The 24,695-nt window shown below is 37.3% G+C and overlaps 1 protein-coding gene across 6 annotated transcripts in view; it reads left to right on the top strand.

Moving 5' to 3' along the window:
* The window catches only part of ARL15 (ADP ribosylation factor like GTPase 15), a 232,237-nt gene that overhangs the window by 1,603 nt on the left and 205,939 nt on the right, over positions 1-24,695 (top strand). The window contains exons 1-5 of one of the 6 annotated variants that reach the window (XM_033085688.1): positions 4,121-4,139; positions 7,364-7,418; positions 9,360-9,450; positions 10,064-10,120; positions 18,652-18,717. The exons of 1 other annotated variant lie outside the window; for it this stretch is intronic. In XM_033085688.1, the coding sequence (XP_032941579.1) occupies positions 10,067-10,120; positions 18,652-18,717 (120 nt within the window). In that variant the 5' untranslated portion in view covers positions 4,121-4,139; positions 7,364-7,418; positions 9,360-9,450; positions 10,064-10,066. Of the gene's footprint in view, positions 1-4,120; positions 4,140-7,363; positions 7,419-7,501; positions 7,518-9,359; positions 9,451-10,063; positions 10,121-17,520; positions 17,554-18,651; positions 18,718-24,695 lie in introns of those variants that run through there. 4 more of the 6 variants (XM_033085689.1, XM_033085691.1, XM_033085687.1 and 1 more) reach the window with 4 other exon arrangements.

Here is a 24,695-nt window from a genome sequence, read left to right as displayed (position 1 = left end):
CCAGAAAGTCTACTCTAACAAAAAAGTGATGGTGAGTTAGGCAACTAGTTGTGTACACCTGTTTTCAGCTTGTTGTCACAGTCTGCCCTGGTAGAAAGATGGGCCTACTCTTTGTATGAGACTTGAAGTTACAGTATGAATGTTAGCCTATGGCTGAAGAACAATTGTCTCATTATTTCCATAGCAAAAGCAGCCATACATGTTTGTACGCATACAAATCTTGTGTGTTGTGTATTTATTTTGGGTTCTTGCACATACATGGGCATGAAAACATAAACAGAAGGTCCCTTTGCTGGTACCTCATATTGGACACCTGTGTTGCATGAGGCCTGCAGGCAGTGAGGTTTTCTCCTGTGCTTGAAATATGAGGCAGAGAGCAAAGGATGAGTGGTTTTTGCATGCAGTAGTGCTGAGACACAGAGTATTTGACAGAGTTTTGGTTATCAGTGGGGCTGAGTGAGGGAGTTTAGTGGAAGGAGGTGAGGGCAGGTGAGGTCAGGTTTGCTGCAGCATGAACTCAGGAGTCAGTCTGTCTCCACAAGGTGTCTGCCCTCAGCTAGCTCTTCCCAAACTTGCATGAAAAGGTTCTTCTCCTGATTTTAGCTAGATTGGACCTACGTTGATGGAGATGTCTTTTCTCCATTAGGAAGCAGATGCCAAGAAACACTGAACATGTGACATACCTTTCAATATCATCAGGTTATTGAAAGCATTCAAAACCTTTTCAGAGTGAAATCAGTTGGAGCAGGCTTGGACTATAGCCTGAAACTTTTATGGTCAGATACCCAGAACCTGAGTAGGGCCTCCCTGACTTAAAGTGTGATCCTTGATTTATGGCTAATGCCATTTGATAATAAATTGATACTAAAAGAGTATCTTCTGTGATGCTCTGGTCTGTTTTTGCAGTTTTACATTGTAACAACAATAACAACAAAAAATCACTGGCCTCTGTAGCTTTGATAGCTGGAAGATGCTCTTCAGCCTGGTGCCTCTTTTATTTTTGTGTTGATGTAATTATAATGTTAGGAGTGGTGTGTTTTGTGTTGTTGTTTTTTTTTTTTTTTTTAATCAACATGACTAAATTAAGTTCAACCTCTGAAAAAGAACACATCTTCACTCAGAGGCATGTTTTACTTACACCTGTTGCTCTCCTTGTTAACTCTCCTTTAGTTAACTCTTTTAGAATATACTATGTGAACGCAACTGCGTCAATGTAGATTTGTAGGTTTTTGTGACTACATAATCCAGGGTACTGTCTGCAGCCTTCTTCAGCTTCATTCTTGCTACAGTGTGTCTGGAAAGATTTTAGTGTATTCAGAGACTTGTGTTGGTTGGCCTCTGTTCAGCAGACTATGCTTAATTTAAGAAGTTATGCCATGATGAATCTTGTGAAAAGCATGGCATGTGACCAGTCTTACAGTTTTTGCTTGGAGAACTTGTAGGGAAACAATAAGAATGCTATGCTTTGGTTTTTCTTTTGTGCTGCAATTACAATGCAGATTTTAAGCTCCTGAGTAGACTTTCACAATACACTTCTTCAGTGGCATGCTCTGCACTTAATAAAGTTCTTACATGCTTCTGTTCAATGTATCAGCCTGATCTGTGTAGAATTTTTAAAAACTGTTTGAGAGAGTGATGTAGAAATTTGAATCTGTCTTTTCACAAAGAAAGGTGTTGTGTGGGCCTAAGAGGTTTATAAGAAAAATTTGATAACTTGTTTAATTTTGTATTTTTAGCATTTTTGTTATGATACCTTATCCCTAAATTATATCCTAAGATACTATGTACTATCTTACTTGTATATAAAAATATTTCTTGTGCTGGTATGGAAGAGGATATTCTGACCTGAAATGGAGGATAGCTCTTCTTGAATGGTCAACTGCTTCAGCTTTAGTAATTTTTTCTTTTTTCGTTTGCTTTGGTCTCTTTCCTGAGGAATTAAAAAGGAGTATGGGTTCTGAAATGTCAAGGGAGTGCACACTCTTAGTGTTTTAGAATCCTTGTTGCTTTGTTGGAGATTGGTTTCTTTTAACTATAACAAGTTTTGGTTGGTTTATTTTGTTCTTTGTTCTTTTGTTCTTTGGTGTTAGCAGACTGTACAAACTCTTTTACTCCTGTATGCATGTGCATGAAACCTAAAATTTGGTAAGTTTTTTGAGTAAATGGAACTAAATTTTAAATTTTGGATGACTATGTGAATAGGCCTTAAACTGACTTAAGAGTTTCTGATTGGTTTCTGAACAGTTTTGACCTCACATTCTAGACAGATACTTCAGACAAAGTCTTGGTTGAGGAAAGCTGCATATACCAAATGGGTGTTCTGAAAGTGTTAGGTGATAATTTAAAAAAAAAAAAGTTTCTGAGCAACTTTTCTTTCTTTTAAAGAAAGACTTTTAAATTTAATTGGACAGGTTAGATTCAGCAAGTGGCAATATGGGATAGATCAAGATCGTTTAGTTATTCTGGTATACTTCAGACCTTGTCTTTCCATTGCTGTTGCCAGATCCATGGTTTGGTATCTGCAGGTCATAGAAAACATTTTTTCTTATACCACAAATGCGTTATAGAGGCATGTGTTTGAAGGTAAGATTTTTACTTCACTGAAAATTTGTGAAGTTGTAGATGCAGTCCTTAGAATAAGGAAAATGGGTAAGGTCTGTACTAGCAACTCTGTATTTTTCGTCTGAGGCATGTGTGTGATTTTGATACATTACCTGCAACATGAGCAGCCACAGTTCCCATACATAGGGCTGTGTCCTCTTACTGTTTGCTTAATACCGCTCTCATATGAATTCTGTCTTTTGCCAATAAGTATTATTTGGACTCTGTGTTGCATCATGTATCAGCTGTTAACAGCCCTGAAAATTTACACCTTCTGTAGAGCACAAGGGCTTTTATTTTATTATCCTCTCTTCAGTTTGGGAAGTTGATTAGACACAAGGATGAGGGGTCTGACAGTTCTTTCAAAATAAAGACATAGCTGAATGCAGGAAAGAAAACAACAGCTGTAAAGGTGCATGCAACTGTATTAGTGTTTGGATTAGATGTCAATCTTCTGATGGAAGAAGGTAATGCTTACAGTCAAAGGTTTGCATTGCAGAGTGATCACAGATGGCATGAACTTAATATTTTTCAAATGAAACCAGATGGAAAGATTTACTTCACTAATGCGTTTTTGCACCACAGGCCCACATCAGAAGGACTAGTGTCTGAAGTATGTAGTAAGAATACTTGGTCTTTAATGCCAGCTCTTGCTATATACTACCATATCATGTTGCTCTGCAGTGTGCTGCTCCTGTATTCTTCAGTCAGACCTCCAAGCTTGAAGCAACATGGTAATGAATTTCACAAAAGGTTAGAAATGCAAGCTATCTGCCTTTAGTAAGGACAAAGTATTCCTTCTAATACCATATGCTGATTAACGTTTTTGGCTTGATGTCAGTATCATCAGCTCATGTTTTTTAATTCTATCAGCTTGTGATGTTTCTTCTCTTAAACTGAGATCTGAAGTTTTGTGACTGTGTGAGGATATTAGCTCTCCATTAATAAAAGAAGCATTTTTAGCTTAGTTTAAAACCACAAATGTGGGCCCAGTGAGTGTAAAGCCCCATGAAGAAACTGCAACAGTATTTAAAGTCTCGTGCTTCTTTGTGTTTTGGCTCATACTGCTCTGTAGTATGTTGGTTTTGCTGTTTTTCACTGTGTGTGCAGCATAACTTTCTGAAGTGCAAACCGTCTGACTGTGACTATATAAAAGTCCTTATGGACATAAGTAGAGTATTTGCAATCTAACAAAAGATGGCTCATCTCATGCCAGAGCTCTTCAGCTCACAGAATTTGTTTTTTCTCTCTGGTAAGGTGACTAAATTAATTGCCAATGAGTAAGTTCGTTCCTTCTATCTGAGGAAGAGACACAAAGCAGGAAATGTAGCTGACAAGTATTCTTACACTAGATGCAGTCCTGCCCCAATAAGAGCAAACAGTTGGAAGAACATGAATCTTTGATGTTCTGCTCTATGTTTTGGTGGAGCAACAGAAGAAAAATTTGTTCACAGGACCCACATTAGCTTTTGGCACTGGAGAGTCTGAGTAAGCAAGATGGCATCCAAGATCCACTAGGAGCTGTTGATATGGAGGAAGTAAGTTTGCAGATTTCTTCTTTTGTTATGACTTGGAGCTTTTGTATGGATGAAACATCTGTTTTCCACATTTTATTAGCTTTGAAAACAACTATTGCCTAGTCTTCCTTTATATGATTCTGACTGTAATAGAGGTTAAAAACTTAAAAGCAATTAAAAATGAAGTAATAATTTTGTAATCTGTAATACAAATTTTGTGAGAAATACAAATGCAGAGCTCTGGCAGTGAATAAGAGGGAGAAGTGAATGCAGAAATGACAAGAAATTTCATGTTTGTGTTTAGTTTTATAAGCTGCATATGGATGGGCTTTGGATGGGCTGATGCAGAGACAAATATTAAGAATGCATATTGAACCCAGGAAAAAAATTGTAGTACCTCTTTTGATATTTGTAATAAACTGGCAGACAAAATTCAGTGTTGATACATGCAAAGTTGCATATATTTATAGAAGTCACATGGCAGTACAGATGCATGGATAGGCCCTAAAATACCATCAGTGCTCAGGAAAGGGAAGGAGGATCCTTCTTCAAAATGTCATCTCAACCCAGACATCTGTCAACAAATTTAGAGTATTAAGAAGGAAAAAGAGGGGAAGATCTTATTTTTGTGCTGTGTAAATGTAAGGTTTGCTCTTGTCTTACATGCTACATTTCTGGTTGCGTCATCTCAGGAAGGGTATTGTAAAACCAAAGAAAATACAGAGAAGAATGATGTGGTAATTGAAGAAAAGCAATTGCTTCCATACAAACAGGGATAAGTAGTTATAGCCCTTCAGTCTGAAGAAGATACAGCTGACTGGTATGAGGAGATGTCTTCGTAAGAGATGTCTGAAATCAGAGGGGATAGCTAGGCAATAAGAGATTTTTGGGTTTTTTCCTATGGAAGAACTCATAGTTAAAATGCAGGAACTGTTTGTTCATGTCAATGTAGTTAAATTCTCACTTGTGCAGCAATGTTAGGGAGGTCAAAATGAATAGACCAGGAATTTGTGTCTTCAAAGGCAGGTTCATTGTGGGTGGCTATTAAACATGATGTTCAGATGTGATGGTAGGAAATCCTAAAGTTGTGATTCCTGGAACATAAGAATAGGTCCATGAGGTATGATTCCCTGGATGACCTGATGCTTTGCTGTGTATCCATTACTCCTCCTCATTGAGAGAACAGCTAGAATCAGTTCTGGGACAGGAAATTGCAGTTAGAAAGCAGAGGTATTGTGAGTGGTGTCCAGGAGTGCTCTCCAGTGTAATCAGAATTGCATTGACTGCACAGGATGTGAGACTTTAATTCAGAGGTATTTATGAAGATGCTTAATCTACTCCAGGGGCACATAGCTAATGGATTCCTTCTGCTTGGAGGTGCTGCTTTGATGTATGAGGAAAAGCTGTTGGCTTTCTGACATCTGTGTTTTAACAAATTCATGACTTTTTATGTAAGGCCCACAGCACTGAGTGAACCCAAAACTGTATAGACAGCCTATGTAGAGAGATGGTGCACTCTACAATGAGAGATCTCTTTTCTCAGTGCTTTCTTCTTGCCTAGAAACTTCTATAATTACAGGTTTCAGCAAGACTGGAGAAAAGGTCCAGAATTCTTGAGAATGTCTATGCTGTTCTTGCAGCTATTAATTTTCTGCTTGCTAATCTGCATCTTTCACTGCCTGAGCAACTGCAGTCCTGGAAACAGTCTGTTCTACTGGCAATATTGCCTAAAAGAGGAGAGCATAGTTCTCTAGTGCATCCACTTGATTACTTTTTATGATGGCAAGAGAGTTCTTGGATCTAGTCTTATTTCCTGTTCACATATCATTGCTTTTCCATCAACATCAGGTTGCTTTTAGTCTCTAAACTAAGATTTATTTTTAAAAATTATTATGTGCAATAAGATTGGTATTTTAGAAACCTAATTATTCAGCATCAAAGGAGAATATGAAAATATTTTCTGTGTCTATTATCCCTGAGAACAGTATTAAAAAGAATTCAGGGAGTTTAAATTAGAAATGTTATTAATGGAATGTGCTAAAGGGCTGTGACATCTTATGCAGAAAGGGAAGCCTTGGAGTTACTAGTTGGAGTTGAGTACACAAGGTTAGCAAACAGCAGTTCTGGTCAAAGTTCCTGTTACCTTTACTATAGTGTTGTTGCATGGGCTTTTGGGTATCCACATGTTCCTTAAAACACATAAGCACTGAGAATGTTTCAGGCTCCATGCATCATTACAAGTGTATTACACTTACAATTACATACCTAATTAAAAGTGTATGTTTTATACACTTGTACTGCTAATTTCTGCAATTTTATACACTGAAAAAGATGCAGATAAGAATAGAGATGGAAAAACTTTTGCCTGGAAGATCCAGCAATTCCAAGTGAGCGCTTCATCCATTATAAATGAGCAGAAGTGTGCCTTGATCTTAGGTGTATTGAGAAAACATATCACCAGAAAAAAACCTCTAGCATCTTCCTTTTCTCATGTTGCTTTCTGATTGTGTTCTTGGAGCTATATTCAGTGCTGTGATTTATTTAAAGTTGTGTCACAGTGAGTTGAGGTGAGTATATCTTCTGGGCGGCAAAACTAACTGGCTCCAGCAATTCTGTCAGGTGTTGTTGAGCCTTTTGATTCTTTTCTGAGGACTTGATTAGGATTGCCTGTCCCTTTTTGTCCACCAAGGTTCTTGAGTTTAGTGCTTTCAACTCAGTGCTTGCTTTGAAGTCATCAGTTGTAGAAGATGTTCTAGTTACTATTTTCAAAACCTGGTCTCTTGTAAATATTATGAGTAGGGATTTAATCTTGTATTTGCTGACAAAATAGATATTATTTAAAACAATGTCTTTGTGAGTTGCAGACTGTGTGCTTGTGTCAGAGCTGAATGAGATTTTTTTGTTTTAAACACCAATACTAAACTTGTTTTTTACTGATACTTGTACTGATAGACGAATACTTGAAAAAAAGGATATAACAGATGCTTGTTTTGAATTGAATGTTGCACAACTGCAGGGTAGATACCTTTCTAAGTCATTATAAACAGCCACATTTTTACAAGGTACAGTTAAAATAAAGTCTTGGGTCAATAGAAAAGTTAGCCATGAGTTTGCTTTCCAGTGGGAGAAATTGTTTAATATTTGTGAGGTAACCCTTTGCCTGGGCAGAAGGGTGCTTTTTGGCAAAGATGCATGCATATGTTGTTTGACGTATTTGATCTCATGACTCTGTTTTTTTGCTTTAGACATGTGAAGCTGCTTCTGTGAAGAATTAGTGTTTGTAGAATTGTGTCAAACAAGGTATCTTTCTTTCATAGTATTTATAGGTATATTTTTACATTTTTTTCTTTTATTTTCATGCTTACCATGTAAAATCCTTTCAGAAAGCGACAATAAACTGTAAGTAAATTACATGCAAATTTTCCAACAATTGTTTTGCAGCCCAATTGTATGGTCCCAAGTGAGTTGCACAACCAAAGTAATGAAAGATTACAAGTATCAAGACTAAACTCCCTATTGCAGCAACAGATTATCATCTATGTCTTCTTAATTCAGTGGTCAAAGTGATAGTCTGAAGGATACTATCATTAAATTTTTAATTATTTAAATCAATTCCTGTCACCTTTTCAAGGATTAAACTGAAATACTACTGGGGAGGGAATTTAGGTTTTCAGAGCAAAGGGTAGGTGAATATAATAGATATTATTATTAGTTTAGTTTAATTAGATTAATAATAGCATTGAGTTTAATGACCCTTTTACCACAATAGAATGTAGTGTATAAGCATTATCTTGAAGGAGGGATTATCTTAATATTTCACTGGGAATGCGTAAGGGAAACATTCACTGGTACTGTATGTGACAGAATCCATGCCTTATAATAATAGCCTGTGGTTTCAGGACGTTGACAGTAGCAAACCCAACAACAGACGAGTAAGCTAACACGTGGTGTAGATTGTTTTGTTGTACTGAAGCAAGGACCTACAGGCCCTTGCTGGAACATTTGAACTGCAGCTTAGTTTTCCCACTAATGTATAGCCTGGAAGTACAAAAATTTAAAAAAGAAAACAATTTATAATGCTGTGCTTGTCTACAATAAAAGCAAACTGTATACATAGAGAAGCTATAATGGTTTGCTGCTGCTGCACGTTTACTTCTCTTGGAAACTGCAATAATAATTTACTTTGTATACGGAGTTGTGTCTGCCAGCAACATAGATTCTGCCAGGATGTTGAAAATGCAAATCATTCAATGTATCACCCAGTGTTTTGTATGGGCTTAAATTGCCACAGACCAAGGTTAAACATTAGGAAACTTTCTAGCAGAAAGGGTAATGGAGCACTGGAATAAATTGCTTGGGGAAGTCATCCATCTCTGGAACCTTTGGAACAAGGTCTGCAAATACTGTCAGGAGGGCTATGGCTTATGACCCCGCCCCACCACTTTGTGTAACTGTAGGATTTCTTGAAGTCGGTTCCTATTTCTCTATCACTTTTTTCTTTCTGGGAGAACCTCAGAGCACAGGAGATTGACTTGTATATTTGGTCTTAAAGCTGGAAAAAAAAAAAATCTCCATAAATTGAAATGGTATTTTGAATCAGCATTTTCTTGTCCTTAATAGCATGCTAGATTATTTCCATTAAGAAAAGAAAATCAATTGTGCTCTTGTAGTTTGCTTTCAGGTTTTTGTGCTGTGCTTTTTGACTTTCAGATAGTTCAGTGAAATACTGTTTGCCTAAAGTTTAGATGTAACAGTTAACAGCAAAAGAAAAATGTTGCTACACTTTTTTTTTATTACTTATAATTAATAAGATCTTATTTTGATTTTTTTTAATATCCCAATTCTAATTAAATGGATATTTCAATGTAAGAGTTTTCTTTTTTTTTTTTTTTATTTGGAGGGAGAGTGAAATTAGAAAGCAGATTCTGAAAAGAAGTTTTGACTGGTATGTTTGAAGTCTGTATCATCCAGCACTTTTTCTTAGATAATGTGTGAACTTGTTAAATAAGTGATAAAAATGTTCCACTTGAAGGCTTTAAGTTTTGTTTTTCAAATATCATATATAAAGTAATTCCTCCAATTACTCTTCTGAATAAAACATTGTAAGTGTAGTTTATTTTACCTAGTTGTATAGGAAATATGGCAAACATAAGTAGTTTTTATTTTGATGTTGGAGAGCTGCATTTATTTCCTGGCTTTGTTGTGCTTATTAAAGAAGGTGTTTTTCATCTGTTTCATCAGAAATTCGTAGTCCATCCTCAGCCTCTCTGGGTGACTGCAGAAGACATAGAATTGTGGCATCACAGCAGATTGGAAGTTGAGCAAGTTGAGGGTAAAAACTTTCAATATGATTATTCCTGGCTGTAAGAATAGATTAAATAAAATGTTTTATTTTCATGTTCTACTTTGAAGATGAAGGTATCAGAAAACTAAAGCAATAAGGCTCCAGAAATGTGCAAACATTAAATTATATGCATTCTTCTGGTATATAGAGGAAGACAGTTTCAGTGATAGTAAAAGGAGAGAAAAACTGTAAAATATAAACACAGAAGCTCTTTACAGTCCACTAAGAGGCCAAAAAGCACTCCATTAAAATGATTCTTGCAGACTGTTTTTAAATCAGAGTAGATAAAAATAAATGAGAATGAAAGCTTACATGCAAATCATTGTTGTTTACAGGCATTTTGGGGATCGTTTGGTAATTTGAGACCTATAATGAAATACTGAACTAGTAAGTGTGACGGTGTTGACACCTCTACACTTAGCTGCTTGTGTAAAAAGGGCAGTATGTATCTGTATAACCTGAAATTATATGGCATTTTTCTCAGGTTGTTTAATACAACCTTGAAGAGGGTATTTCTTTCAGGGGAGAGGGGAGAGATGGGAAGAAAATTAGTTCTTAATAAATAGCGTTCTTGATAATGTCTTTATTTTAATTCCTTTAGACTATGTCTGAATGTATCCAGCTCTCATTTGCTGTTTGTAGAATTGGCATTTACACGGTAAGGCAATGTTCTAACTAACTATTTTTTATTAGTGTTAATGCCATTTGAGTGAAAAAAAGTTACTTAAGTTTTTTAGGATTGGATTTAAGTAATGCAGATATCAAAAGGGATTTGTTGTGCTAGTTTGCATAAACAAGCTACAGTCGATTTTTGTCCTGTCAAAGATTTACTAAAACCAGAAGAGAAAAAGTATCTTCCACTTAAGTTAAAAAAGATAAAGAAAAATTCAGCCACCCTCTTGAAGTGTAAGAAAATTTAGAATTCATGTGCATCAGTTGTCGAGAATTCTTGCTTACTGTAATTGCTGGAGGATTTATGTACATTTGCCATTAAATACCTATGATGTTTGAGTAATGTCACATATTAAAACATGTTAGCTAAATGCACATATTTTAAATTTTGTCTGGAGAGCCTTAATACTTTGGAAATACTGTTAAGTTAAACTTACCAAACCTTATCTAAAAGAAATAAGCTTATTTCAAGTATGTGTCCCAAATATGCCAGCATTTTTTTTCTGCTCCCAGTTCTTCTAATTAATGATGACAACAGTTAGATGAATGGGGTCTTCTAGAAATTAATTTTGTTGAATACGACTCAGTTGCTCAAATCATACTTCGTATCTTGGAGCTTTTGGAGTGGGAATGCTGCTCCTTCTGTTAACGCTTTTCAGGAGGGAGCCTGGAACATACCACTTCATACAGTCAAACGCATAGGTAGTTTTGACCAACAGTTTTGAGGGCTATGTGCCATCAGTAAGTATTACTTGAGGGCAGAATCTCAAAGTGTGACACTTGCTTTTGTTCATAGAATTTGGTTCCAGGTAGTGTTTAACATCAGCTAGACTTTTCTTCCCATTGACGTTTGTCTGCTTTCTGTTTTCCACATGTAAAAGTCTTTTAAATGATAGAACAGTCAAAGACATATTTCCTTATGGTGTTTAAATTTGTTAGGAAGACTTTGTCTAAAAATTCCTGTGTGATAAGAGTGTACTATCTTAAGAATCAGAGTCTGAGGTTTCAATGGCTGCAGGGTACTCAAATGGTTTACCAGTTCTTTAGAAGGTTAGAGTAAGCTGTTCAAATTAATTTGAACATTTAGTATAAATGTGTGTGTTTGCAGACCTGAGTATAAGCAGGTAAAATGTACAGGAAAGTACATCCTCTGACAATAATTGGTTCTCTTTTAGTTTACAATAGGTCAAGTGTCTGTATACTAGAGTGCCCTGCTAAGTTGTGGTAGCTGCAGTTAGAGTGATAGTTGTATAACTGGTATCTCACTCTGACCTTTGGGCAGCAAAATACTTCATTTATCAAATGTTCTAAATTGCAAAATAAACAGAGCTAGCTTCATTTATTAAAATGCTGAAAGAAATTGATTTAATTGACTGAGGGTACTTAAGGTGGGGTAGTGAGGAGGATGATGACTAGGCTTCAGAGGATGCGGAGGTGCAGCGTTGTGGCCACAGTATACAGGGCAGGGCATGGGTCCCATGTGAAGTGCATTTGAAGGGTAAAATAGTTCCTTTAGGAAAATGTTACGTGCAGAGAGTACTTGCTTACATGAAAATGCCTGTCATTGGAAAAGTGAGTTTTAGATGATCTGACTGGAGGGTGGGTTTGGACAGCTTTGGTATCATAGTAAACAGAGAGGCCTGCTGAAGTGAGAGCTGTGCAGAAACACCGTGTGATAGTTTCTGCCTCTGCACCATACCCTGCTTGTGCTTCAAATAACTCTGTCACTGGAGTTGTTGCTCAAGTGTGTCAGCAGTCTGGCTATCAGATATTGTGTGCTTCATACTGATGTCAAGAAGCAAACCACAAAACTCCAGTTCATATTTGCCTTCTAATTAATTCCTTGGGTCTTGTGCTTTTTGCTGCATGCTGTTTTGCAGATTCAATTGATTTTGTTTGTTAGTTAATTGATTTTTGTCCAAAATCTAAGCAGTCTCTCAGATGTCAGTCCTTAGCTGCACCATGTGTTCAGCTTGTACTGAGTTACTTGGACACTTCCTGTTCTGCATGTCCTCATGGTACAGTGCTGCAAGTAAGGCTCATCAAGCTGCTTATCAGTAACACTCTAAAGCACCCATTACATCAACTGTACTACACCATTAAATAAGCTTCCTGTTTTTATGGCATGTACAGATTATGAGATGGAGGAAGAGCTTATATAGTGATCTGTGGCTAGCAGTGTGTGCTGCCTTCAGCTAGGTGAAATCTTTGCAAGAATACAGGAGATGTAATGCCTATTTTGGGTGAATTAACTAGATTACTTTAAAGTGTATACCCTTGAAGGGAGAAGGAGCAAGGCAGAGATAGTTTATATAAATATTTGTAAGGATCTGAAACTGATAGATGCTTCCTTCTAAAAGGAAAACATTATCATAAACTCGAATGAAAACTTTTGGAATCAACCAACCAATGAAAATAAAACTCAACATGTTTCACATAACTAGTAGTTTCTCTCAGAAGTACCAGTTTTTCACGTGCATGTTTCTGCTTCTTCCACCATGCTATTGTCTGCATCAGATGTGTCAGTTGGAAGTGTGGGAACAGGCAGATAAATCTGTGAATCTGCCTGATTGTGGAGACTATAAGCATATGGCAGCTTTTAACAAAGGTTATCATTTATTTCCTTTCTGTCTCTGTTTTAATTTTCTTAACCAGGTCAATGGTTAAGAAAACCATCATTAAATTAATGATGGAGAAGTCTGCCTATATGAACCTCAGAGGGAAAACAGTCCAATTTTTTTTTGTCTTGTAAAACAGTTTTTATGATAGGACACCTGCCACCTTAATACATATTTAGGGCTCCATCTTGGAAATACTGTGCATGATTGTGTGCCTACACATACAGTCTAGAAGGTTCTCTGATACTCTGTACTACCCTTTGAGACTTTTTTTATTTTCATCCATTTGCATATGATTTTAAGCTTTCTTCAACAGGGATAATAAGTAATTCTTTCTGTCCCTAACCTTTATATATGACTGCAGGAACATGCAAAATGTAATTTCCACATCACTTTTTCTTTTGGCTAGAAAAACAAGGACAAAAACCTCAACAGGGGTGAGAACCATACAAAAATACCTAAGGAGGCCTAGTGAAAGCATGGTCTTTTACTAGTGTATATTAGAAGGAAAAATACTGAGAAATACTGGAAAATTTCCTGTTTCAGGAAATTAGAAAGTAAGTTTTTCTTGGTTTCAAAATATGGCATCAGTAGACAAATAATTTTGTTTCAAAGCAACACAAGGATAACAAAAAGCTGCCTGCAGCTCTTTCTGCTTTAAAATGCTGGGTATGGAAAAAGTGATGCACTGTGACAACATTGCATCAATGTTGGTATCTTTTCCCTGAAAAGCAGGAGTAACTGATATTTTAGTTTTGGTAGCTTCTTGGCTTGAATTTGTGCAATGGGAGGTGGAAATAAGTGATGCATTTTTAAAGCTTTGCTTGCTATAGTTTGTATATGGTAAGTATAGTAAACAATGCAAATGTGCTTTTAGTTTTCTGGTTTACTTTGGACTTACTTACATTAGTCTGTTTTTAATGATAAATTCATGTCTTGAAATGGTTTGACTGGAGTCAGCTGTTGTGCTAAGGAATTTGTCTATATTAGAACAAAACAGAAATAACATTACTCATGAAGTGGTGGAGAGGATGCTCTTAAGAGAAACCGACTGAACCAATAACTAAAGACAGCCATGAAATAGGAGGTAATCATGGGAACATGCCTGGGTGGCTCCTGGAGCCAGCTTGTGAGTGTGGAAAGCTTCCTATGAGCCTCTTCTCCTCCCTGACATAGTTTCCCATTGGAAAATACCAGGTTAAAGTAATAACAGCATTCATTTGGCATATCCTGTCTACTCCTCCCTTTCCCATGTCGTGTCCTTGACATGAGCAGCAAAACAAAAGCACAAAAGTACAGCAGGAAAAAGCCCTTTTATGTGCTACCCTTGGGGAAATGTGGATAATTCCATTCACAGTCACTGCTGATATTCTGTGGATAGGCTGTTGGAAAGGAAAAGTCTAAATGTTTTTAATTTCCAGCCTTAAATAAAAGGTTCTTGCTATCACCCCAGTCTTGGCAGTGGCTTGCATTGGGTGGGACTGTGCCTGCTTTGTGATTGCAAACCTGTAGTCAAGCTGCTTGGACCATGCTAGCTGAGATTTATGTTGCTACCAACCTAAACAGGAGAAAGAGGGGCAGACTGTCCTGATGCGTGTGTCACTTTGTGCATGTGAATGTTAGATACATCTTGGGTTTTGTACTATGAGCTGATACTTTCCTTTCTACTTTTCCTGAAATAAAGGAACAGTTGTAACATTTTTTCAAATGAGGAAAGTAAAGACAGGTGAAGGGGAAAAAGATCAAGGCCAGGCAGGAAGTGTGGCTCAGAATACAGTTCTCTTCCCTGTCTCTCTGCAGAGTTCATTGGTTAAAGTGAACTGTGCTGACATTGCTGAAATTCATACTATGGTTCCACTACTATGATTATATATACTTAAATTTTAAAAGAAAGCTTTTTAAGTGTTACTAGCATCTCAAATGCCATTTTGGGTAATAGACTTCTAGGAAGCAGTAAAAATGTGAGGAGTGGTGCAAGAATATCTTTTGTCAGGGAAAGCAAAGGCCACATACAGTTCTGACATGGTGTGTTGTAACCAAGATTTTAAAATTCTGTTTCTGTTGTTGTCCCAATTGCCTGTGTCAACACAGGCAAAAATCTGGTACCTCTGGAGCAATGTTTGTCCCAAGGCTTCCCAAACTTACAACTTGTTTTTTTTTAGCTTTATTTAATGCTACCAGTGATTGTTCTAGACCTACCTTGTTTCACTCAATCCTTCTGGTGTCCTGAGGACCTCATGAACACAAATTATTTGTCATGCAATTATTTTATCATAGAATATCATGTGTTGAAGGGCTCATAAAGATCATTGAATCAAACTTCTGGTACTGCACAGGACACCCAAAAAGTCCCAGCATATGCATTGTCAAAATGCTTCTTGATTCATATACTGGGACCTTTACACATTAGAGAAAAATATGATTGGTGGATTCCCAATCTTGTAAAGCTTCTCATCTGAAAGAGGAAATGTCCCACTTTCTCCTCCTCTTCTCCAAATCAAAGTGTCATTTAAGACAGGGACACACAAGTCTGCTCTATGTTTCCTGGGCTTCCAACAGGATGCAGGTAACAGAACAGAGAGTAGCTGCTCAGCAGCATTTTCAAAACTTTATTTTAGCCTTGGGCACATACTGGCATGTTGAACAGATCCATAATCTTCCAGTGGTTTCTTTTTCAAAACAAGGTAATGTGTTTCCATGCCGTAGCTGGGACTTTTACAAGGGCATGTAGTGACAGGAGAAAGGGAAATGGCTTTGAACTAAAAGAGAACAAATTTAGGTTAGATATTAGGGAGGAATTATTTGCTGTGGAGATGATGAGGCCCTGGTACAGGTTACCCTGAGAAGCTGTGGATGCCCCATTTCTGGAAGTGTTCAAGAATTGTTTGGATGGGGCTTTGAGCAGCCTGGTTTAGTGAAAGATGTGATCAACATTAATAAATGTTGCATTTCAGGCGAAAACCACGACCCATCTTTTTTGCTTATCTTTGTCTCAAATTCCATTAATCATGGATTTTTTAAAACTGTAATGTAGTCAGACAACACACACTTTACCCTAATGGAAGATAATTATTTGTACCCCAATTCTAAAAGTGCGCACATTTCCAAAACGTTTGAGATTTTGTTTCTTAACCAGGTCTGTGTTGTGTTGTCTTAGAGATCTGCTTATTTCATTTTGTTGTCATCTTGGATTGAGTGGAAGGCATTCCAGTGCATTTCTCTGGAATTCATTTGTGTAAGTAATAACCCCTCTGTAGGGTCACATCTAGGGGCCCAACAGAGGTTGATACTCTGTTCCATGCTGACTCAAGTCCCTGCTATGACTAGCAAGCTACAGGCAAACAGGGATTACCTCAAACACATCAGTGTATTTGGAAACCATGCAAGATTTTTCTTGTCATGTATGGAGAAAGACGTGGGATTTGTTGTGAAATTGAATCCTTACAGGCAAAAGATCTGGAACCATGAGCAGAAAGGGAAGCAAGCATGTTGACTAAGACTTGACAAAGACTTTGGATTATTGGTATCAAGATTTGTGTTTCAGATGCTTTTGCCTTTCTTTTCATAAGAGTTGTGTGGTTATTTTTTTTCTCTGCTTGAATTTATTGGCCATGGAAGAAAATGAATCTACTAAGAGAGGCTCATGAGCAGATTGGGTATTATTGTGGGATGTTTGAAGGAAGTAACTTAGTTTCAGTGATTGTAAAAGGCTTTTCACTGTGCCATCTCACTTGACTTTAAGCAAGAAGACGGCTTTGAAAGGATTCGAGTGTAGAAATACACACCTTGTCATATCAGATTGAAAAGCAGCGGCCATAGTAGGTGAGAACTCCAAATACTGGACCTTAGCCTTTCAGGAAAGAGTAACATAGGGAGTATAAAAGAGTTTTAAATCCAAATAACCCATAAATAAGAAGGTAAAAAGGTATGTTTAAAAAGAAAAAAAGAAAGAAAACCAACCAACCAAAAATCCAACCCCAAACAACTAGAAAACCCAAAAAACAACTACTGTGGAGTAAATTGAACTGAGGCTCTAGGACTATTGGATAATGAGCAAGAAGACCACAGTAAAAGAAATCGTTGTTTTAGGTGCGTTTTATGCTGACCCTATAATGTAACATTAATCTTTTATAAGCTGTATCTCTGATAATAATTTAGTGGTTGATAATTCAGCTCTAGAGGGAGAATATGAATAAAGCTCTTAATAAGTACAAAATCTGAATGTATCTGAAAATGCCTGTGTAACTCTTACTCATGATGTTTTTATTATTCCATATGTTTGTATTCCCCAATCTCACAGATAGTGGCTCAACCTTGGCTTCCCAATGTGACACAAGCTATTTTGGTTTTCAGCAGGCTGAAGTGAGGTGTAAAATGTGAAGAATTTACTGATACTCCACAACAAGTTCTAGGCAAGATCTTGTGGTTTCAAATCACAGCACATGCCTTGGGTGATTGGTGTCTTGGTATTTGAATACTTATATAAGTCTTCTGCTCTTTTTATCATTGAAATTAGAACATAATTAGAATCTGTTGTGATTGCAAATTTGTTTGAGAATTCTAGTATGGGATTCAGAATAGAGGGGTTTTGTGGTTTTCTTTATGGGAGTTAAGGATTTTCTCTCAAAATTCTGTAGTGTGGAAAGCTCTTTCCTGAGGAAGGAAGATGTTAGTAATCTGCTTGAGTTCTTGAATACTATGGCAAAGAATGCTTCTTAATTTCATGTTGTCACTTCTCTGTCCTCCTCTGACTACTTTCAAGCTTTCTTTACAAGGCTGCTTTATGAGATATGTGCACCAGGTAAGCTGGCATCCTTTTTTCTCTTAGCATTTGATTCTAATGAAGTAACCATTTTTCCCCATAAATGTTAGGTGTGATATTGTGTGACCAGGGTTCACGATTTTCTGATTTTGATTCCCTGTTCCCCTCATTGCTAGAATACTTTTGTTAAGAAAAGTTGCTTGTGTTATATTTTAGCATGTTTATTACCTGCTCACTGTAACAACTGCCACAAGGAAGGACTTCTTTTCTTAAGGAAAAGGTATTCAGTGGAGGACTGAAAAGAAATTATAAAAGTGGTATATAAATTTTTACTGTTACGTGCTCAGTATGTTGAGCTATTGCAGGTCTCTGTGTTTAGGAACTGAACACTGCTGTATTCCTTAGCTCTTAAACTGACTTAAGTAACTTTCTGTTGGCTGTTTCTGTTTTATACTGAAAACAGACTCCTTATCTGAAGAACAGGCTTGGAGTCTTGGTGGGGCTTTCCAAGATTATTTTGGGATATCAAAAAAAGTCTTTCTGTAAAGGTCTTTTTTAATAGGTGTTTTGGGTTTGACAAGGTTGAAATACACTTTAGAAGAAGGGCTTAATAGAGAGAAGCGTTTCATAGAGAGGTGACTTAATGGATTTATGTGTTGCTGATGCAAGATTTCAAACCACAGATTGGTGAAGTAGAAGAAGCCTCAGAAATAGGGAGTTTCCCTTAATGCATAAATGTTTCTGTTTTTCATGCTCATATGATAACATCATAACAAATAGAGCTGAAAAGACTGAGAGTCATTTAATTAATTCCTGGCTCAGAAGCCAGATGAACTATGACCAAACCACTTCTGACCAGACTGCTTCCCTAAAAAACACCACATCAGGTTCCATAATCTCTTCTGACAAACTCTTAGTGAGCTCAACTAGCCCTACTTTCTACACAGTTTTTCTAAGATCTGGCCGAAATTTCCTGTTAATTTTTCATGCTTCAGTTTTAATCTTTTAGCACAAGGTTACATGGGGCTTTGAGCAACCTGGTCTAGTGGAAGCTAGCCCCGCCCTTGGGAGGGAGGTTGGAACTAGATGATAATGGTACCTTCAACCCAAACCATTCTATCATTCTTTGTCTTACAGACAACAAAAAGGTGCACTCTTTGCTGGATTAAAAGCTGCCTGGAAGGCCAGGCCCAGAGAGTGGTGGTGAGTGGACTTACATTCAGCTAGTGGCTGGTCATGGGTGGGGTTCCCCACAGCTCAGTACTGGGGGCACCTCCATTTAATATCTTTATCAATGGTCTGGATGAGGGGATTGAGTGCACCCTCAGGTCCTTCACAGATCACACCAAGCGTGAATGTTTATCTACTGAAGGGCAGGAAGGCTCTGCAGAGGGATCTGGCCAGGCTGGGTCATGGCCAAGGCCAGTGGTGTGAGGTTCAACAAGGCCAAGTGCCAGGTCCTACCCTTGGGTCACAACAACCCCAGGCAGTGCCACAGGCTGGGACAGAGTGGCTGGGAAGGACCTGGGGGTGCTGGTACCAGCAGCTGAACATGAGCCAGGGTGTGCCCAGGTGGCCAAGAAGGCCAATGGCATCCTGGCCTGCATCAGCAATAGTGTGGCCAGCAGGAGCAGGGCAGGGATTGTCCCCCTGTCCTGGGCACTGCTGAGGCCACACCTCGAGTGCTGTGTCCAGTTCTGGGCCCTCAGTGCAAGAAAGACACTGAGGGGCTGGAGTGAGTCCAGAGAAGGGCAACGGAGCTGGGGCAGGGTCAGGAGCACCAGTCCTGAGAGGAGCAGCTGAGGGAGCTGGGGGTGTTTATCCTGGAGAAAAGGGGGCTCAGGGCTGACCTTATCTCTTGTCACAGCTGCCTAAAAGGAGGGTTTGGCTGAGGGGGGGTCAGCCTCTTCTCTGCTAACAACCAATGTGATAAGAAGAAATTATCTTAATCTGTGCCAGGGCAAGTTTAGACTGGCTATTAGGAAAATCTGTTCCTAGTATCCACTATTTGTACTTAATATCTGCCATCAAAATTCCATCTTAGAAAGGGTGGCCAAGCTTTGGAACAGGTTTCCCAGCCAAGTGGCGGATTTGCAACCCTTGTGGTATTTAAGTTGTGTAGATGTGACACTAAGAGACATGTTTTAGTGGTAGACTTGGCTGTGCTGTGTTAATGATTGGACTTAAAGATCATGAAAACATTCTTTGACCTAAATGGTTCTAAGATTCTATCTTATGTCTAATAGTAAACTTTGAACTAAAAAACACATTTCAAAATGCATCCATCATTGGATGGTATTTGGTTTACAGGGAATATTATTTGCTCTGTAGCTAGATTGCAGTCCTTAATTACTTGCATTTTTCATAGAATCACTGTGTTGGTGTCACTGAAACTGCAGGAGAAACAACAACCCACCATTTTTAGTGTTAGAGAATTAAAGCATTAGTTTATTCTGGCCAGGATATGCAACAGAAACAACTTCATCCCCGCATTGCCTGGATTGTGCAGAGAAAATAATTGAATCATAATATAGTTTTTACTGGACTTTTAATGTACTTATACACTCAGAACCCAAATAAATTGATTCAATGTTAATTGGTCCTAAGTTACAGAGTTCTTAGTGTTTGGTTTTCTACTGGTTATTGATCCCTTTGCCCTTCAGTGTTAATAAGGTTCTCATTCTTTGTTTTCTTACCTATCTTTTCCCAGACCAGGGTCTCTGGCCAAGCCAGGGCTGATGTTTGGAGCTTATGTTTGCTAATGGTCCTTTTGTGTATCTTCTGTGTTACTCTCAGTCTGCTGAGATGTTAAAGTCATCAGACCTCAAATGGTGAAACAGCTCTTTTGAAAGGAAACTTAAAGTCCTTTACTACCTGGGCAAAGGTGAACAAAACCTCTGACTGAAAAGTTATATAAAAAAAATTAAACTTGGTATAATTTCCAACATGATGTGGAAGGAACATTTAAGATCATCCAGTTCCATCAGCTCTTCTGTGGGCAGGGACACCTTCCACTATCCCAGGCTGCATAGAGCCCCATCCAACTTCGCCTTGAACATTTCCAGGAATGGGGCATCCACAACTCTGGCCGACCTGTGCCAGTACCTCACCACCCTCACAGTAAACAATTTCTTCCTAACACCTAACTAAACCTCTTCTCTTTTAGTTTAAAGTCATTGCCCTTCATCACTCTTTGTCTTATTTATTTATGTATTTGTTTTGTTTAATTTTTATTTAGTTAGTTTTTTTTGGTTTAGTATTCAGTTTAATTATTTTTTTATTATTAGAGCCCAAATAACTCCAATGAAGCTCTTTACTATGATCTTTTACAGAGAGAACTCATTTGATTTGTGATTTAACACTCAGGAAGCTGCTAAAACTTGGAAATGTGTCTATAGGGCTGAGCCAATATATGTGATTTTTATGAAATGTAATTTTATTTTTCCTTTCTCTTTTGCTACTAAATATTTGGACAAATTTTAAGTTTGTTTCACATTCTGGTTGCATGCCACCGAAGGCCAATGATTGGCTGTCAGTACCAGGACTCTCTTCAGCTTTATTTTCAGACAGTTCTTGCTGTATTTTTTAACTTAATATTTTGGTAATGTAGCATTAGATTGCAAAATTATCAGTTTTCTAGGTTTTCTTTTAATTCATACTTTAATTATATGGTCCTACTTACCTGAATTAGAAGTTAAAAATCAGTTACAAGGATAGTGTTTTTTAAGGAGGAGAGTTTCTTGATTTCCCCCACCAGTTTTGGGTTGCCCCTGTGAGCTGACAGGGCAAATAGCAGTCCTTACCAAGTAATGTGTTTGGTTTTTTTTTCAGTGCTGTCACTATCAAAATGGCAAAGTTGAGCTATGTCAAATCGAACTGGTTCAGTATGTTTGCAAGACAAGATACCGTGCAGCTGGTTTTAAGCTGTCAGATCTTTGAAATACCCATATACAGTTTCTGAACAGCAGGTCCAACTGTCTTACGAGGTGAAATTAATGTTTAACTTCTCCATTTTGTAGGAAACTTAATGTTAATTCCCCTGTCTAAAACCAAAGTGGAATGAAGTTCATGAGCAAGGAGAAGCAGCTGTTTAGGGAGAAGTGAAAAAAAAACAAACGTAAATTTAATTACATGGTGGAAATGAGGAATAAGTTCTCAAATGGAGTAAAATCAAACCCAGAAAAATGAAAACCACAGGAATGAAAACTAATTTTTAAACAATACATTTCTACTGGCATGTTTTTGAGCAACGTTTGTAAATAATTTGGTTTTGGGATACTTCCTATTCTGTAAAATTTAAACAGAAGTAGATTGTATTTCTAGATATTACTATACTACTGAATTTCGAACGGCATATTTATTTAAAATAAAGCCCAGGCAACAAGTCAGTCTGTTTTCAAAGAAGTCACATGAGACAATTATTTAATAATTTGAGCAGGAGGCTATATACAATTTCTGTCTTAGAAGTACCTTTCTAATTGTGAAAGAAAACATTATATTTGTAGAACTCATAGAACTCAGCATCATACAAGTTTTTTTTTCCAAAAATCCTGAAAGCAGAATGCTTTCATAATGGTGGTTAATAGTATGAAATATATTTTACAGTGATTGTGACATTAGATCATTTAAAGAAACAATCTCTGTATCTTGAGGACTTCAGCTGTGATTCAATATTTTTGAGGATTGATTTGTCTTGGTGTGTTTGTTTGGAACTTGTTGGGGTTTTTTCCTCCCCCATGACCCAGCAGATAGGGCTTCTCTTGGTCTTTTATATAGCTTGAACTTCAACTTGTATTTTTTTTTTCTGAAATATATTATTATTCTAGTATATGACATTCTACTTGATGCCAAAAATAATAATAAGAGAAATTAAAAACAGTTATATGTAGGTCCAGAAGTGTCCTGTGCTAGCTTGTATCGGATGAGTATATGTCTGGAGTACCTTTGGTCCTGTAGAAAAAGGTGAAGAGGAGGAGTGCATGAATGAAAGCTGTAACTTTTTGAGGTAATCTGTCCCTTTAAGTAGGCAAGTGTCCAAAGTGCAAGCAGGCCTCAATTATGTTTCAGTGCAGTGCTGTGATGATTAAGCCGAGAAAGGGTCCTTAGGCAGTGCCCAAATCTGCCTTTTTCGAGGGCTGTGTATCTGGGAACATGCAGAAAGGTGTAGAAAAACAGCTAAAGCTTGGCAAACAATAGTCATCTCTGGCAAAACTTGGGTTTATCTCAATCAAGTATTTTGATCAAGCTACATAGACCTATAAACAATAGCATGACTTTTTTTTCTATAGTTCAATATCCCCTTTATTTGTTTAAAGCTTAAAACCAACTGCTTCATGAGGAAATGATAAGCATGACTTTATTTTTGTTGGGGAAATCCAGGTTGAAAGTTCTGAGTTGCCACAGAGTGTGAATTGGAGGATATAAGTATGGGGGCCCTCCCTATTTTAGCAGAAGCCTTTTTAAAGCTTTACACAAAGGGATCTATGGAACATAAACTAAACCTTTTTTTTTCTAAATGGCTAAACAGGATGTAGATATAAATAATAATTCAATACAAACTTATTTTGGTCAAGCTTTCTCACACACAGCTTCTTGTATATTGAGAAATGCAGTTTCCTTTCAGAAACAGTTTCTTCACTAGTTTCAGGATGGTGCTTAAGAAGAATTCATACCATTTAAAAAGTATTTAAAATCTCTTTTTCCAAGGTGTTATAATTTCTTTTTGCTAACAGTATTTTTTTTTTAAATCTAAAATCATTCTGACTTTTCTCAACTCTACAAAATATTCATGGTTGAGCAAGAAGGTGATCAGGTACTGGAATAGGGACTTTCTTGTACATACCCTGTTAATAAAACAAATGTTTAGATTCTTTTTAGAGCATTCCTATCTAGTATTGAATACAAGGTGAATACAAGTTCAATGAAACTTTCCTCAAAAATTGCATGCTGATTTATTGTAACAATGATTCCTCTATCACTTTACTTTAAGCCCCCTTATTTTTGTTTTGTTTAAATATGCCTGCTCAGTAGCTTATCTGTGGTTTGTTCCATATAGTCAAATCACTGTTGCTGACGTGCACTTTCTACATAGCAACAGGGAAATTCTTTGTGAAGCTATCACAGAGATTTAACAGACAGGCAGTAGCAGGATGTGAAACCACCTCTAATCCTGGCAATATGCTTGACTGTTAATCTTCATCTGGAGATACTGTCCTACCTTGAGGGCAGATATCATGGTTGATGTAACCTGAAGAAAATAGGAAAACCTTTGATTGTCTGTGGTAGGAGAGTTGGGCAATAGCTTTGTATGAAGGCAGGAAAGAAATGCTTGTCAATCTTGTTGACATTTTATAACATCTTGTTCAGACAGGTTAGTTCTGAATCACTTGAGTGTCTTCAAATTTAAAACACAGTGGGAGTGAATTTAGGCACAGTTGGTGCTGGTTGGTTTTTTTGACAGCATAGTTTGTATTAAGTTGCTTCTCGCTTTGAGTGGTGTTGCCACACAACAGGCTTTGTATGTTTTATTATTTTGTATTCTCCTATATTATCTTATTTTGTACAGTTAACTAACTAAAATGTTTTCTTTCCTCCCATTTGTCTTTCCTAGTTAAATTTGGTATAATTCTCACAGCAATACTAGTCCTGGCTAACCTTATATGTTTGCTAATTTCTTGTATAATTCCTTTCAATATGGACCATCTTGTCTCAGCAGAAGTAGTTTCTCCTTCTATTCAGGACTAGTTTATAATGCCTACTTCTTTCTTATGAGTGTCTGAATTCTTGAGGGAAGCCAAGATCACCCTCTTTGTCAGTGCTGGTAAGGGCTTTGTGCTTTGGCTTCTACATTTGCCTTACTTGTGTTAGGGATTTATGTGCTTATTTTTGCATTTCTGTGGCTCAATTTCTGCTTCATTCAGTCACCTGCTTGGATGAAATAATATACTTCTACTTCTTGAACTGTGTTTAAATGGAAGGTCACTTCTGACACTCAAGCTAACCTGCTAACCTAAAAGTTCTCTATGACTCTTTAGTCATTATCTGTTGGTTTGATTTTTTTCCCCTAAAACATTTTCTGACTGAGAAATTAATCCTTAAAGACTTTTATGGTGTTGGCAAACTCAAAACATTGACAATTTATCCTTTTTATGTTCTGGAGAAGTGCTAGTTTTCTGACTTTG

The sequence above is a fragment of the Catharus ustulatus genome, chromosome Z (genome assembly GCF_009819885.2).
Source record: "Catharus ustulatus isolate bCatUst1 chromosome Z, bCatUst1.pri.v2, whole genome shotgun sequence".
NCBI lineage: Eukaryota > Metazoa > Chordata > Aves > Passeriformes > Turdidae > Catharus > Catharus ustulatus.
Note: the sequence above shows the minus strand (reverse complement) of the source record. Positions and strands in the feature narration are given on the sequence as shown.